This window comes from Dermochelys coriacea, chromosome 13 (assembly GCF_009764565.3).
Source record: "Dermochelys coriacea isolate rDerCor1 chromosome 13, rDerCor1.pri.v4, whole genome shotgun sequence".
NCBI classification, from domain to species: Eukaryota; Metazoa; Chordata; order Testudines; family Dermochelyidae; genus Dermochelys; species Dermochelys coriacea.
In genome coordinates, this window is record NC_050080.1 from 5,078,567 (window position 1) to 5,092,746 (window position 14,180).

At 48.8% G+C, this 14,180-nt stretch overlaps 1 protein-coding gene across 9 annotated transcripts in view; it reads right to left on the reverse strand.

The window, feature by feature from the left end:
• Positions 1 to 14,180, reverse strand: part of RGS19 (regulator of G protein signaling 19) — a 60,319-nt gene that overhangs the window by 15,814 nt on the left and 30,325 nt on the right. For 8 of the 9 annotated variants that reach the window (XM_043495648.1, XM_038370197.2, XM_038370196.2 and 5 more), the window contains 2 exons: positions 2,756 to 2,899; positions 2,147 to 2,283 (listed from right to left, as the gene is read on the reverse strand). In XM_043495648.1, coding sequence (XP_043351583.1) covers positions 2,147 to 2,283; positions 2,756 to 2,785 — 167 coding nt within the window. In that variant the 5' untranslated portion in view covers positions 2,786 to 2,899. The remainder of the gene's footprint in view (positions 1 to 2,146; positions 2,284 to 2,755; positions 2,900 to 14,180) is intronic. The other variant, XM_038370198.2, reaches the window with a different exon arrangement.

A 14,180-nucleotide genomic window follows, 5' to 3' on the forward strand; every position in this document is an offset into this window, starting at 1 on the left:
TAAGCAGTTCCCAGCATGAAAGTGAGAGAGATTCTAACCAGGAAGAACCATTTTTGCCCCCTTGTCCTGGCTAAATAAAATACAATAACCTGCGCTGGGCATCCTAATCCCGAGCAGGTTGTGTGCAGACATGGGAATAACCAAACAACAAGACTCCCCACCTGATCGCTCAGAAATCCAGGCCTGGGTAGTTAGTGTGACTGGCACCAGAGAAGCAAATACACCACCACATGAATCTGTGCTGGTACTAGCCAGGCAGGGGCTCTGGCCTCTGAATCAGGAGAAGATTGTGGACTATTTTAGGTCCGTTTGAAATAGATTATCAGCACTAGATCTGGGGGTCCGAGAGCCTTATCACCTGCATGGGATTTCTGTGCCCACCCGAAACAGGAACCAGGTTTTGCCCCAAAAGTGTTACTCACACTTCTCCGTGCTGTGCTGTCCAGTAGAGTCAGCACAGTCAGTTGTGGATTCAGTGAGTTTCCAAAGAGCAATTAATAGGCCCTGCCTCAAGGATTCCCCGACCACAAGTTGCTTTACACTCCATTCATTTCAGAAAACTCGGCCCTTTTGTCCATTTACTATGTTCAGAATCAGGACAAAAATCTACAATTTCCTTGCGTGGAGGAGAGTGAAAACACATGCATGCAGAGCGTGCTCCATGGGGCTCAGATCAACCCGCAGCACAAACACTGGGGCCATCTGCTCAAAATGGTGTTTACAGTCAGTTTTTAAACACTGCACCAATTAGCCTTCAACTATAAACCAAGCGCAAATACACAAACGCCCTGGAGGCGAGTGGGGGAGGCTGTTCCCACACATGCTCAACAAGCTTCTAGTGGAATGCATCCGATGAAGTGAGCTGTAGCTCACAAAAGCTTATGCTCAAATAAATTTGTTAGTCTCTAAGGTGCCACAAGTACTCCTTTTCTTTTTGCGAATACAGACCAACACGGCTGCTACTCTGAAACCTGTCATTATGCAAGGCACTGAATTTAGCCGTATGGAGTGGAAATCTATCAACTCCATGAAAAAACTCGTACAGATACAGACAGACATCATCTTCCTCTCCAAATGCAAACAGATGGACATCATACCGAAAGGACTGAAGGTAAAAAATCCATTACAATCTACATACCACACAGACTATGCTGACAGCTTGTGCCACACACTCTCAAAGAAACTGCGGAACCACCTGATCAACATCCTCTACAGCAAACTGGGAAAGATTAAGAATGAGCTCTCAAAACTGGATACTCTCATAAAGAACCAACCTTCCACACAAACTTCCTCGTGGCTGGACTTTACAAAAACTAGACAAGCCATTTACAACACACACTTTGCTTCTCTACAAAAGAAAAAGGACACTAAACTATCTAAACTATTACATGCCACAAGGGGCCACAACAGTGGTTCCCTTAACTCACCCAGCAATATTGTTAATCTATCCAACTAGGAATGCATCCGATGAAGTGAGCTGTAGCTCACGAAAGCTTATGCTCAAATAAATTTGTTAGTCTCTAAGGTGCCACAAGTCCTCCTTTTCTTTTTGCAAATACAGACTAACACGGCTGCTACTCTGAAGCTTCTAGTGGCAGATTAAGAAAAGGCAGCTCTGTGTTTTCGGAGGCCTGGACCAGCGTAACACCCAGCTGGAAGAGCCTGCAGACGTCTCCCCTGAAGGGGTGGTAGGGAGCTCAGCACCGTGGGGCATTGGCAGAGCTGTGCAGAGGAACTAACACTCCTCTGTTAACTTGGCTGTATTGTCATGGGCCAGGACCACGCTGCACAGACACAGGCCGCAAGATGGTCCCCTCAGAGATCTTACAATCTAAGCAAAGGACAAAATCAACTTGTGCTCGTGCCTTCTGTTGCTGCTAACTTCACCTCCATGCCAACGGGAACCGAAGGGGGCTCCCCCATGCACGATGCACCAGGCGCTTGAGCAATATGGAGCTGATGGGGGATATTTTGGAACATGACACACGCAGGGATCCAACAATGGTGCCCGAATGGTGGCATGGGTGCCACTCTCCCCGCCGGGCCTCGGCGGCATATCGGTAGCAGGCAGTGGTGGGGGAGGGGGAGGGGCAGGGGGAGGGGGCTTCTTTAGCGCCTCTGGTAGTGAGCGGGGCACAGGGCGTACCATGAGCAGCTGCAGCAGCAGCACCAGCAGAAGCAGCAGGCATTGGGGCGGTCGTCGCCAGCCGGTTGCACCGTCGTCGGAGAGGTCTCATGCCGGGACATCGAAAGTGGTCTCTCTGCGGACTCAGGTCCCGTGTACTGGAAGAGAAGAGCGCAGAGAGATAAACGAGCTGCAGGGTCTTATGAACCCCTCCCGGCTCACCTCCCCCCACACTTCCTGGAACCCAGATTTCCCCCTCTGCTTAGCACCGGTGGCCAGCAGCATGACAGCACTCAGACATCCTCTGGACAGAATGACGGATGGTTAGGAGTCGCTACCAGGCACCCGTACAACCTGGGCAGTTAGCAGCTGGGCAAGAGAGGAAAACACCTCGCCCCCTTACTTACTGGGGCGAGGGCTCTTTCTGCCCCCTGAATGTCAGGCACAGACAGGAATCTGGCTGCAAGGAATACCAAGCCTTGGGTGGTAGTTCCTGCATTTGTCCTGCTACCTGCCCAGTGGCTCACTGGGATTTCTTTAAGGCTCTCCCCCGGCCAGGCAGTCCAAGGATTTCCCTTTACAATGGTTATTTCATCTCCTGTCCCCCAACAGGTCAGGTCTCAAGCTCACCTGCTTCCCAGCTTCATACACAGTCGGCATGGGCAGCTTGTATGTTCCCTGCTGGCCCACCTCTGCTTGCCTGTCCTCCCAGATGCCGGTTGCCTGTATTGTTGACACGCCCCCCTAGGGCCTTTGCAGCCTACTGGATGGTGCCTATGAGAACAGAGAAGCATTCCTTAAGCTAAATCCACTGGCAGGCCAAAACAGGGACACCCCCCCCCCCCCGCAGGCTGGGGACATTTAGGCAGGAAAGAGCCACTGAGAAGGGCGGTGCTCAAAGTTAGGAAGGGCTCATCTCCCGGACTGGAGCCAACGGAGCACTCCTGACAGCAGGAGAGAGGCATGAAAACAAAGGATGCAAAGAAGAAAATAAAGTGGGAGCGAGAAAATGCTGCTCATTTTGGAGCGTCTATCCAAACAGCACCTTCTGCAGTGTTCATTGCTAATGCATCACTGCGCCCTGTGCTCTGCTCCCCAGCTCAGAGACCCATCACAGCATTGGAGGTGTTTGCCCACGCTACGTTCTGCTAGTGATTCACGTGCTCTGGTGGGAGCCCTACTGTAGACAAGGCCTTGGGGTCATCCAGCCCTGCCCTCCCTACTTGACAGCTCCCACTGGCGGTAATTTTTCCTTAAATTTCTCTGGAACTGGATAAGGCAAGACTGAGCTTCTCCCTGTATGTACTACTATGGCCCGTCCAAATAAAAAACTGTTACAGGCTCCTTGGTAATGATCCAGGAGGAACATGGATTTGATTAACAGAGGCACACCCTGTCCTGGGGAGGTTCTAACCCCTCCTCAGCCGGAGGGACAAGAGAGGGTAGGAATGGCCAATGCAGATGGATGGATAGGAGCTACCCCGGAAAGTATCTTGTCCTGCTATGGACAGGATGGAGAGAACCCGTGCCCTACAGTCACCCAGAACCACGGGCGCGTGGCGAGCGCTATGCGAAGACCAGCTTTGCAGTCGAAGCAGTTTGCACCTCTACTCGCATGGGAGGAGACAGGGCATGGTTCAAGCCCCCCACAGAGCCATCTTCATAATAGAGAGTTGAGTTTTATGAGAGCCTCTGGCAGGGCCATCCCTAAGGGGGGGCAGAGCCCGGGTCTAAGGAGCTGAGTTTCTAATCCGCCGCTCCCCCTGGCTCCACCCCGGCCCTGCCCTCACTCCACCCCTTCCTCCAAGGCCCCACCCCTGTCACGCCTCTTTCCCACCCAGTTCCACCCCCTCCCCGAGCGCACTGCGGAGGGAGGGGGAGGCACTGATTGGTGCGGTGCACCAGCAGGCAGGAGCTGGGGAGAGGGGGAGGTTCTGGTAGGGGGGCTCCTCCTCACCCACCCCCTGCTCGCCTTCCCATTCGCCTTCTCACCCCGTTCTCCCGCCTGACCTCTTTGCCCGGGGGGCCCGCAGTAGTTGCCCCAATTCGCCCTACCCAAGGGACAGCTCTGGCCTCTGGTACCTCAAACACCTGCACAGCATTTCACCAAGCAGGGAAACAGGCCCTGGTGCATAGTCACCTCACTAAGTGAAACACAGCCCCTAGGATGTGCTCAGAAATACCTCCCACGAAGTGCTTTGTTGAGAGAAGGATTTCTGGCTGGGAGATCTCTGACTTCCACCTGGAAGGCAGATCAAACAAATCCCCCAAACATCCCATTAAACATGGCCTTATCTACGAGGCAACAGCCCCAAACAGTCTTCCTGGGGAGAGCCTCTTGTTTGGATGCGAGAGCCTCACAGGCAGGGGAAACAGGCATGTTATACCAAATATTATGATCCAAGGCTCTGCTTGGAATTCTGTTGCGCAATCCGTGCTCTCCGCAGCCATGGAATTTACTGCCTCCCCGGGCGAGCTCCATCGTGACATGAAGACACAGCTGCATCTACTTCCCTCCTGGGAAGCCCTGTACGTGTAAAGGGAGTCGATAGACTCAGGAGCCAGAGGCAAGTCCAGTGATGCAGGATGGGACTGCGCTAGAGAGGCCAAGGGAGAGTTAAATAGTGCCATCTGAGCACAGGGAGATGGGAAAGGGATGTTTTCTTACAGTTTTCATTTGCGAAGAGGCGCGAGTCAACGGAACAGGTACAGAGAAGCGTTTCGGATGGCTGCTCTAAAGGCCGGAGGGGCTCTGAAGACACAATACCCTCATGAGGTGAGGGAGGCAAACACACCTCCTCTTCCTCTTCCACCATAGCCACAGCAGAATCACAGCAGAAAAAGCGTGCCAGACAGCAAAGTGGCTCATTGATCTGGGCTGCGCACACCAGAGGGCCCACCCAAGCCCCCGGCGTGGCAAAGAGCTCTCAGCCTGTTTGGAAGATGTTTTGCTGGCTGGGGGAAGGACCCCCCTGGCAGAACAGAAGACAATTACCAGGCCGTGACCACAGTTCTAAATGGATGGCGACAGAGGCATGCCAACCTGTCACATTTATACTACTCAGCTACTCCCAGAGGTGCTGCCCACCCACTTACCAAACCTTGTGAGTATCGGTACTTTTGTACCCCCAACATCCTAGTACCTGATCCCCCCACAATCTTTAACATACATATTTATCCTCACAACACCGCTGGGAGCTAAGCAGTGCTGTTACCCCCATTTTACTGCTGGAGTGGATGGAGCAGCCCTACAGCAGCTCACACCAGACCTAGGTAATGATGTGATTAAGCAGCTGCCCTGCATCCCCAAGAGGCCTGAGTTCTGCAGGAATCCATACAATCCTCCCTCCTCTTTAAAATCTACCAGCAACCCCACCGGAGAGGCTGGGAAAAGCTACAACGCACTGACAGCACCCAGCTGCACAGCTCCTTCTCAGCAACCAAGAGAGCGGGATAACCGACTTGGATGGCAACCTGTTTGGCACAGGGACTGTCTCTTTGCTGCGTGTTTGTACAACGCCCAGCACCCTGGGGCCATAATGGGGATCTCTAAGCACTAATGCAATACAAATCATAAACAAGAACAATGTCTGCCTAAGGTTAGCCCATCAATGAAGAGAACAGTTGGGTCAAAGGGAGCTGAAGCAAGACTGCAGTGGATCCAGCCACAACATCAACCTTTCCCCTCCATTTATCAAAGTAGCCTCAAGTTGGGGTGGGAGGCAGTCTTCCTCAATAGGAAGAATGGTGAAAAGCAGCTTCAGCGTGGCAGAGAACTATGCCCCATCCTCTCAGATGTGAATCTAGCCACAATGAGTCATGCACTGAGCATCTCCTTACTGAATTTGAATTTAATACAAATTATGCTAAGGCCTAAACTTATTAGGATCTTTTAAAACAAATTTAAAAATATGCTGAATTGCTGAGTCTCTAGCAAAAACTTTGAGTTAAAGACTGCTTTTCTATATAAAGAAAGAATCTGGGGAAAAACATCCAGCTTTTGAGGTCAAGCTTTATAAATATGGCACACTAGGTCATGTACTGTATTAAGGGCTTGTTTTGTTTAATAAAAATAAATTGTATATGCTGTTTGTGTGTTTAATTAAATTTCAGTTACCATCCTAATGCAACTTGACACAAATCATGAACCAAAAATGAATTATCTAGTAAAAAAGCAATATATCCTTCATCATGTTCTATCATACTAAAATGGTACAGTTAATACAAATCTGAAAATATTAAGCTACATAACTGCTTAAATAAATATATATAGCTAGAATAGCATATCCTCCTGAGTAGCAATTACAGAAGCACAAATGGAAAAAGTTGAAATCAAGGCTTTCAATTTAGGGATTTAAATCATGTTTAAATAAATCCAACCTACTCTGGGGCTGGAATCTTTCCAGGCAAAATTTACCTGACACCTTCTAGCCAGGCAGCCCTGCTCTAGCTCAAAGACTATTATCTTATAACGCTACATTTACCTCCACCCCTGCTTACCTACAGCATCGTTCAAAGGCTGCACGGCAACCCCATCCCACGCTCTACCGTCAATCCTGAACGGTAACACTTGTTAAACAACTATCCTTGGGTCATCTCACTGTTATGGCTACTCTGACCTTGTTACCTTGATGATCATGACACCAGCTGTTCAATGCTTTTTTACGGCTGTTGTTGCTTTTACTTCAACTTTGTATCATGGTACCTCATTTTAGGGCCATGTTCCATCCAGACTTATGTCTTCCACAACTTTCCAACTGCAAAGTTTATGGCACAATTATGCTCCAAAATTTAAGCTTTAATTAAAATTAAACACCATGATTGCAAAAAGAATCTTCATAATGTAAACCAATCGGGACCCAATTCAGCCATGCCTGGCTGCCTGCATTTGCAAATAAGACAGCCTGAAACAATAGTTCCAAGAGCTGTAACACATCCCTGTTGACTCTGGATCATAATGACAATAATTAAAATGTCACAATAATGATTTTTTTCACTGCTGAGCATTTTAGCAGAAACATCCAGCTAGCACGCTTAACCATCATTTTTAGATGCAGCAGTGGATATTGCGGCAGTGAAGAGGGTGGTTGCTGTCAAGGATGAGGAACTAAGAGTTGATGCCCTTCACCCAAAATTACACATCACTTCTGCACTGCCTATTACATGAAGGTAAAAGCAAAAACTTCTCCCCAAAAGTAAAACCCTCAACTATGCTGCTTGGTGCTCAAACCAGCAGATTCGCCGGGCACCAATGCCCCATGTTTTCACCACTTGTGTGTCGAAGCCTCCAGTTCCCCACCCCTCTGATAACTTCTACAACACAGTTCTGTGCTGCCCGTACAAAATCCGCAGCATGGTGAACTGAACGCTGGGAGGCAGCAGAAAATAGTTTGGTTTGGTTAGTCAATTTCCTAGTCAATAACCACACTTTTAAAATAGTTTGGTGCTTGCCACAAATCTGTCAGGCTGCTGCATAATTCATGGAGGATGCCACTGAGATCAGGAACCATTGTGTTAGGAGCTGTACAAACAAATAGCAAGTGACAGTTCCTGCCCCAAAGATCTTAACAGTCTGACGAGATAGGACAAAGGGAGGGGATGAGAAACAGGAGCAGAGAGCCAAAGTTACTTGCCCATATCACATGACAGAGTAGTGATAACGCTGGGAATAGAATCCAGATCTGACTCCCAGCCCAGTGCATGCTATCCACTAGTCTAGGTTGTCTCTCTACACTCCCTTCACTCTACTTCACGCAGGGCTGCTTCCAGGATTCAGAAAGGATTGGACAGAGAAACTGTCTCATCGCTGATGACTGTGGACCATGTGGAAAGGCAGGAAGATGACTGCAAGAATGGGAGGTGGAGAGTGAGCTTGGTGGTGTGTCCACTATTTTGCACTTTGTGAGACACCCCATTATAATGAGAATTGCTTGTGAATTGGGATGTTACATGAGGCCATTTTTTCAGACCTGTCACTGTTATGGTGCTTTACGGCAGCCAACTGCACTGGGCTGTTACCCTGTGTACATGCCCCAGCTAAATTTTCTAGCAGGGCATTAATATGGAGTGTAATTTGTGTGTTCACGCACATCTAGACAAATTGTGTGAGGCACTCTGTATGCCCCAGGAAACACAATGCAGCAATCCTCCTTTACAAGGGTCAGTCACAAATTTTGTTTGATTTGATTTTTAGCAGCAATATTTATACATTTCTCTCCCTTTGAAGAAACTCCACTGTCTGATACATCTCACTGGAGCTAAAAGGGAGCGTCTCCATTTCTCTCCTCGAATGTCCCTATTTTTAGATTTCAAATGCTGGCAGAGTGCCTGTGACCTTGTTAACCTGCTTTGCAGCAATCTCGGCTTCTCTTTAAGGGGGCTTTGCAGTCAGGCAACCTTTGAAAGCGGCTCTCTTTTTGGTTTGCTTCTTATCGAATGAATCTTTCCCATTGCGTTGGCTGCTGTTTCATTTTACAGTGAACTCAAGCTGCAAACACCTAAATCCAAGCAGCAACCCAACCTCAATCCCTGACCCTACTCTTGAAACCCGCTTGTTACAAGGAAAAGGAAATGGCTAACCACAAACAAATGGAAATAGTGTACGGCCTTATAGACAGCCTTGCTCAGGTCTCCTGTCCTTGGTACGGTTTCAGAGTAGCAGCCGTGTTAGTCTGTATTCGCAAAAAGAAAAGGAGTACTTGTGGCACCTTAGAGACTAACAAATTTATTAGAGCATAAGCTTTCCTTGTCCATGTCCTTGGTACATGCGCTAATTAAGCCAAGGCTTCAACACGATGTAGAAAAGTAATTATCCACTAATACAAATCCTTGCTTCCCAACAGGGTAGCGGCTCCCAGCAGGAATGCAGCGCTCAGAGCCTCTAATTACAGTAAAACGGGATGATGCACAGGAACAGTGTAAACATGAGGAAACCCGGCTAGCCCAGGTGCTTGGAAAGCTTCCCCTTTAATGCTAAAAAGGGCTTACTCAGCTACGCCTCTGCCCAACTCCACTCCGCAATGGGCCCAGAGGTGTGTGGGTGTGTCAGAGAGCGGGGCGTAGAGAGGAGAGTGCCGCGGCTGGAGAGCATATGAAGGGGAAAGCTGTTAGGAAAAAGAAGAGGGGGAAGACAGCATTTGAGCCTTCTGGGTGGGCGCTCCTGGGCTAACTCAAGCAAGTGGTTTTTAGTGTAGGCCCCTGTTTACACATGCAATAACCGAAGCTACCAATGAACTGAACTCTGGGCAATCACATGCCATTCCTTCATCGGCTCCCCCTTCTCGCATTCAGGGCACTCACAAGATCCCTCTTCTCGGGCTCGTGAATGAGATGAGTCACGTAGAACCAGAGAGGAGTAGGAGTGTGGCGGAGCGGGGGGGGTGGGGGGCTGTAGAAACCCTGCACTGGTTAACCAGAATCTGAGTCCAAGGGTGGCGAGTATAAATGATGATCAGACCTGGCTGGGGAGGAGCATCAGGCAGTGGGCAGGAAAGCTGAGAAGGGCCAGGGGAGAAGCATTGGCAGTGTCCTCTCTTGGGTGAAAGACAGAAAGAAGCGTGCACCTAAGGGGCATTTGAACTGAAGCTTGAGGGGAAGCTGTGGTGGCAGTTTCTCAAGGGATTACAGAGAGTAGTTCAGGCTCCTGCATCAGGCCTGGAGGGAGGGTCTGGGAGAAGCAGGGAGAGACTGAGCCCAGGAGCAGGGGGAGACCATGGGGGGAGCCGAGCAGGGGTAGGACTCCCAGGTGGAAGGACTGGGGTGGAATGCAGCCAGGGACTGGCTCACAGGAGCTCTCAGGTGGGGGATATGGCTGGTAGAAAGAGGGGGTCAAGGGAGGCAGCAGCAAGGAGTCTGACAGTGCAGACCGTAGCTGCTCAGTAAAGGGTCTTTGGCCTCCCAGAGTAGTGGGAGGGCCTGGTTCCCCTGCCAGCCAAGGGGGAATGTGGCATGAACTCCCCTGATATACGGGAATAAGGACTTCTGAAGGCCCTGGGATGAGAGGCTGAAAGAATCACAGGGCCCAGAGTCAGGAAAAAAACGAGAAGGACTCTGGACTTTGTTACTCTGGAAGAAGTCAGATTAGAACGCGCGTTGGCTAAAAAGGTCAAGTCGCAACAAGAGACAGACTAATGCTGGACTGGTGTCCATGTAATGTAGGGTTTGATGGGGGGTTTTTGGACTAGCTTTACTCTCGCGCGCCGACAGGGCGGGCTGTTGGCAGTATGTTCACCTGCAAGACCCCCCCGTTCCTAGAAAGTCAAAGCGGGTGCAGGAGTGAATGGGTCAGTTTGTAACGGAGTAATCCGCAAGGGAGCACAAGTCTTTGGGAACCCCTCTGTGGGCATCAGGGAGCTCATACGCTTGTACAACGAGGCAGGCTTACAGGGTTCGTTTGGTGGTCCTGTGCAATGCTCACGCCCACAGAAGACTCTTTCCTGACCTGTGTCACGCCGTGCTGCACACAGAGGGCAGAAGACCATTTGCTTTCATTAGGCGGCTCGGAAGAAACCCCTCAAGCCAACTGCAGAGGCAGCACTGACTCGCTCTCAGAGGAGCCCTGCTACAGTCCCACCCGGGGTGGAAGAATAATGGCTGCTAGAAAGGGCATCAATGGCATGGCATAAAGACAGGAGAAAATTCAGGTACGTGTAAGGCCTGGAGGAGGAAAAAAGTGCACTACAGATGTCAGTTCACATTGTAACAAACCAGATTCCCTCCTGTCCCCATCACATGGGACTAGAAAGGGTAGCGGTGTGGCATCTGGAATCACATGGAGCAGGCTGCGATGTTGACCTGGCTAGCCCCTGACTGGTGTGGGGTCGGAGGGAAAGGGAGGGACCTTGCTTTGCAATGCAGCTGGAGAGTTAACTCCTCTCACAGCAATTGCCGGCACATATTTTATAGGGTGTTTATGGACGTATTACACATAGCTGGCAAAAGGCAGAATATTAGGCAGTGCATAGAGACACTAGTGCAATTCATAAAGAGAGGCCACACTGCAGCACACAGAAGGAAGTTCAGCTAGGATAGCTGATACCAGCAGTTGGAGTTGAAATACTTTGTCTCGAGAGCCTAGGAGAGGGAAGACTGTGTGCAAGAGACACAGAGAGATAATTCTGAAAAGAGGAAGACTTGAACAGGGGAGATTTCCCAAGCAGCCAGAATAAAATCTCCCTTAAAGGGGCCCTTGTTCATTTCTGACAAAGCTTCACAAAGCCCAACATAACTAGCCTTTTCCAAGCAGTGCTAACTACCCAGCTGTGTGTCTCTAAAGCACCACTTCTGCCTCTTACCCTTGCTTTGCCATGGTCTCAGCGATGTCAGAATCTAGTGACTGTGAGCATCAGAATTCACTGCTGAGGGCCCAGTTCTGATGCCAGAAATTCTGGAGTGTGAAGAGGAGGAGGACAGCGTGCATGTATTCATGTTTCTGGGATAGATTTTCAGGAGTTTATGAATTTCAGTTTTGGTCTTCAAAAGTCTACACCAAAGCGTGCCCTCACCCACAGCTCTGGGTGTACAAAGTACATTTAAAACATAACAGCATGAGACTTAGGCATGTAGCTGTCTTTGCAAGATCCGCATACAGTTGCATGCTGAATTGGTGAGCTGTTACCACACACACATTTGCAAAGTGACTAAGTGTGCAGCCAAGTGGCTAGTTAGATACATTTTGTATGAACAACTACACATTCTGCATTGGTAGTCACAGCAACTATGCACTTAAACTGGGACATCTGGGTCTGTATTTCAAAATGTGCATGTCTTGGTCATCAGTAATAAAAGGGAATAAAGGGATCATAGGTGGAAAATGTTTTTAATAAACTCTGGGTGCACACAAGACCTTGACACTGACTTCTCGCCATTTTTAAAGCCTGGAGAGGGCAGGTCTTTACAATTTAAAAATTCAAAGTCGACCGCTACCACTGAGAAATACTATTCATCTCCAAGAGCCACAGTTTTCCCTGGGATACAAATACAATGTGTGAGCTTCCCCAGCAATTAACACTGATGCCACATGTGTGCGCATTCCTATCTCTAACACAGAAGAGTCTGGGGTACAGACACAGACAGACAAAATTTCAATTTCATCAAGAGAGAAAATTGTACTTTTGAACAATACAAAGAAAAAAAACTGTATAGAAAAGTTGTATATTTTTTTTTAAACAAGAAGCAGATAAATGAGAACAGAGTTCTTCCTTCTCATAGAGCGTTTTCCTGTAAATTCACATAGCAGACTACCGCTAAGTCAGGTGTCCCAAGTGAGGAGTATGTCCGTTCGATGATCTGTTTGTCCTATTTACCAGGATATAGCTACAAACACCGTTGGCAGGATGCAAATTTTCCTTCAAAGTCACCATTATTTTACAACACACTGATGTTTTGATACACCAAAACATCACTCTGTAAGGTGTCAGTGCAATCATGACATCAATTTGTCCCAGAGAAAATGACAAAGGTGGTAACTATAGACTGAAATACACTTAATATGGCACCCACACACCCTCCATCTATATTTTATGACTTGGAGTAGACTCCTATATTGGTACCAAAGAGCGCAGAGTTGCTATCTACAACGTTCGCAATCCTGGATCGATAGAGACTAACAATCAGTCCATCAAGTTAAGTAGGAAGGGAGAAACTACAATTAGAACAGAAGTGGACTGAAGTATCACTTTAGAGCTATCACATGAACAAAGAGAGTATGAGAACTTAGGGTGTTAGCAAGAGGGAACCGAGAGGTAGCTGAGTTGAAAAGTTTTGGGCTGACTTTAGCTGCTAGGCAGGGATTTCACATGAGCACAGGCCATACGGGGGAGTAATCACATGGGAAATCTCTAATGAAGTGACATTTTAAGAGAGAGAGTCCTGCACATCCCGGGCTCCTGCAGTACTGCACGAGACAAGAGAGAGAGCGCACTTAATTCTAAATGATCTAGAGGAGGAACTGGGTGCTTCCAAAGAGCAGTCATGAAATCAAACAGCCTTTCCCCGCTCCCCAGATTGCTGGTTCAAACCTCAGCCCCTGTTGAGTTCTGAGTGCAAATCATTACAAGCTGCTAGCTGCTCAGTGCTCCACCTGAAATAAGCTTGGTATCTTTGGAGGCACCAAGATTTGGATGGGCACAGAGAGTGATTTGTACCCTCCTTGTTACTAGAGGTGGTTAGGTCTGATCCCAGCTGCTTTGCACAAAGAGACTGAGAAAGTTGGCTTCTTGAGGGCTGCCCCTTTAAATCGCAGTGATCTAGGGCCACATCCCAACATAGTCATGACATAAGAACGGCCATTTGGGTCAGACCAAAGGTCCATCTAGCCCAATGTCCTGTTTTCCGACAGTGGCCAATGCCAGGTGCCCCAGAGGGAATGAACAGAACAGATAATCATCAAGTGATCCATCCCCTGTCGCCTATTCACAGCTTCTGGCAAACAGAGGGACACCATCCCAGTCCATCCTGGCTGATAGCCATTGACGGACCTATCCTCCATGACAGTGGTTCTCAACATATTACACATTGTGGGCCACATATGCGGTCCACAATGTGTAACCTGGGCCACGGGGGCCAGGTGGCAGGGCAGGGGCAGCCCGGACCCTGACCCTGGACTCCAGACCCCTGCCGCGCGGGGCGCTGCCCCCGACCCCAGCTGGGAACCTAGGACACTAGGTATACTCGTGGCCTTTAGCACACATGCTAAAGCAGCACTGCTGCTCCATGAACTTCTCTAGCTCTTTTTCAAACCCTGTTATAGTCTTGGCCTTCACAACATTCTCTGGCAAGGAGTTCCACAGGCTGACAGTGCGTTGTGTGAAGAAATCCTGCCTTTGGTTTGTTTTAAACCTGCTGCCTATTAATTACATTTGGTGACCCCTAGTTCTTGTGTTATGAGAAGGAGTAAATAACACTTCCTGATTTACTTTCCCCACACCAGGCATGATTTTATAGACCTCTATCCTATCCCTGCTTAGTGGTCTCTTTTCCAAGCTGAAAAGTCCCAGTCTTATTAAACAACACACACACACACACACACACACACACACACACGTCACCTACAGCT